This window comes from Zerene cesonia, chromosome 27 (assembly GCF_012273895.1).
Source record: "Zerene cesonia ecotype Mississippi chromosome 27, Zerene_cesonia_1.1, whole genome shotgun sequence".
NCBI lineage: Eukaryota > Metazoa > Arthropoda > Insecta > Lepidoptera > Pieridae > Zerene > Zerene cesonia.
The window spans coordinates 6,680,652-6,681,827 of record NC_052128.1 but is presented as its reverse complement, the minus strand read 5'-3'; the positions used below and the strand labels follow the sequence as shown (position 1 = coordinate 6,681,827).

At 39.5% G+C, this 1,176-nt stretch overlaps 1 protein-coding gene across 1 annotated transcript in view; it reads right to left on the bottom strand.

Moving 5' to 3' along the window:
- The window catches only part of LOC119837301 (E3 ubiquitin-protein ligase TRIM33), a 12,144-nt gene that overhangs the window by 781 nt on the left and 10,187 nt on the right, over window positions 1–1,176 (bottom strand). Inside the window, exons 18-19 of the mRNA XM_038362818.1 lie at window positions 602–743; window positions 2–20 (exon numbers count right to left, since the gene is read on the bottom strand). Of these exons, the coding sequence (XP_038218746.1) occupies window positions 2–20; window positions 602–743 (161 nt within the window). The remainder of the gene's footprint in view (window position 1; window positions 21–601; window positions 744–1,176) is intronic.

Below are 1,176 nucleotides of genomic sequence, written 5' to 3'. Positions count from 1 at the left end.
ACTGCCACGACTCCGTCTCCCTACCATATACAACACACTCATCATTCCACAACGCGCACTTCTATATAAGTAGATTTAGGTATCATTATTTTACAATACTATCGAGTTACATTTATATGTAAGTATAAAGAAAATTACATTTATTTGAATTAACATGTCATATCAAACGCAGACTAGACGATCATTTTTTATTATTAAAGTCTACACATACAGCTCTGACCTATAGCATTCTAGTATTTAATGATGAAGAATTTTTGAAATCGGTTCAAAAATTTCTGATATTAACGCATTCAAATAAATTATTTTGTATCCTAGTATAAGTAAAGATAATCTATGTATATACGAAACAAACTGGACAAGCACTCAATGGTTTGGGATGGACAAAGGTTTTGAAGCACGAATTTCATACTTAGAAGTTTCCCTATTATTTACACAAATTAGTAATAAACTATTACATTATCGACTTGTCAATAATATTAAGCCACATTTGAAACCATTAAACATTATCACAATATAGTCCAATACACATGATCACATATTATAGGGAGGAGGAGGATTGGAGGGATGTCCCACAGGGCTCAGCTCTGGGTCCGGTTCTTACTCGGGCAGCTTCTCGACGGCGGGGATGTGGCAGTACTGGTGGAACACCTTGGGGCATTTGTCGCAGCACATGAGCTCGCCGCCGTCCATGCACACCGCGCACCAGTCCTCGTTGGGGTCGCTGCCGCCGGCCAGCGCTTTACCTGAAAGGACCAACATTCCATTAACGATAAAACAATTAATGTGATAAGGATACAGTGACTCAGACCACGAATGTATTATACAATATATCTATCCTAATGTTGTAAAGTGAAAAGTATTGTACCAAATCATCTGCAACCTATTCAACCGAAAATAATGGCCATCAGACTGTACTTCAATCGTAACACACGAGCAGCTGCCGCACCACGTATCATGGTTTTAGTTTTAACCTACGACAGTATAGTATTCATTGCGCGTTTACTTGAAGTTGTAAGCAAAGGCGCAATGTAATGCAATTTATGAAATATAAACACTGATTTGCGCTTCGCTTCTTTTTTATTTTTTTATGTGAAAGTTGACAAAGGAGCTGGTGGGTCGCCTGATGGTACGGGAGCTGGTGGGTCGCCTGATGGTACGGGAGCTGGTGGGTCGCCT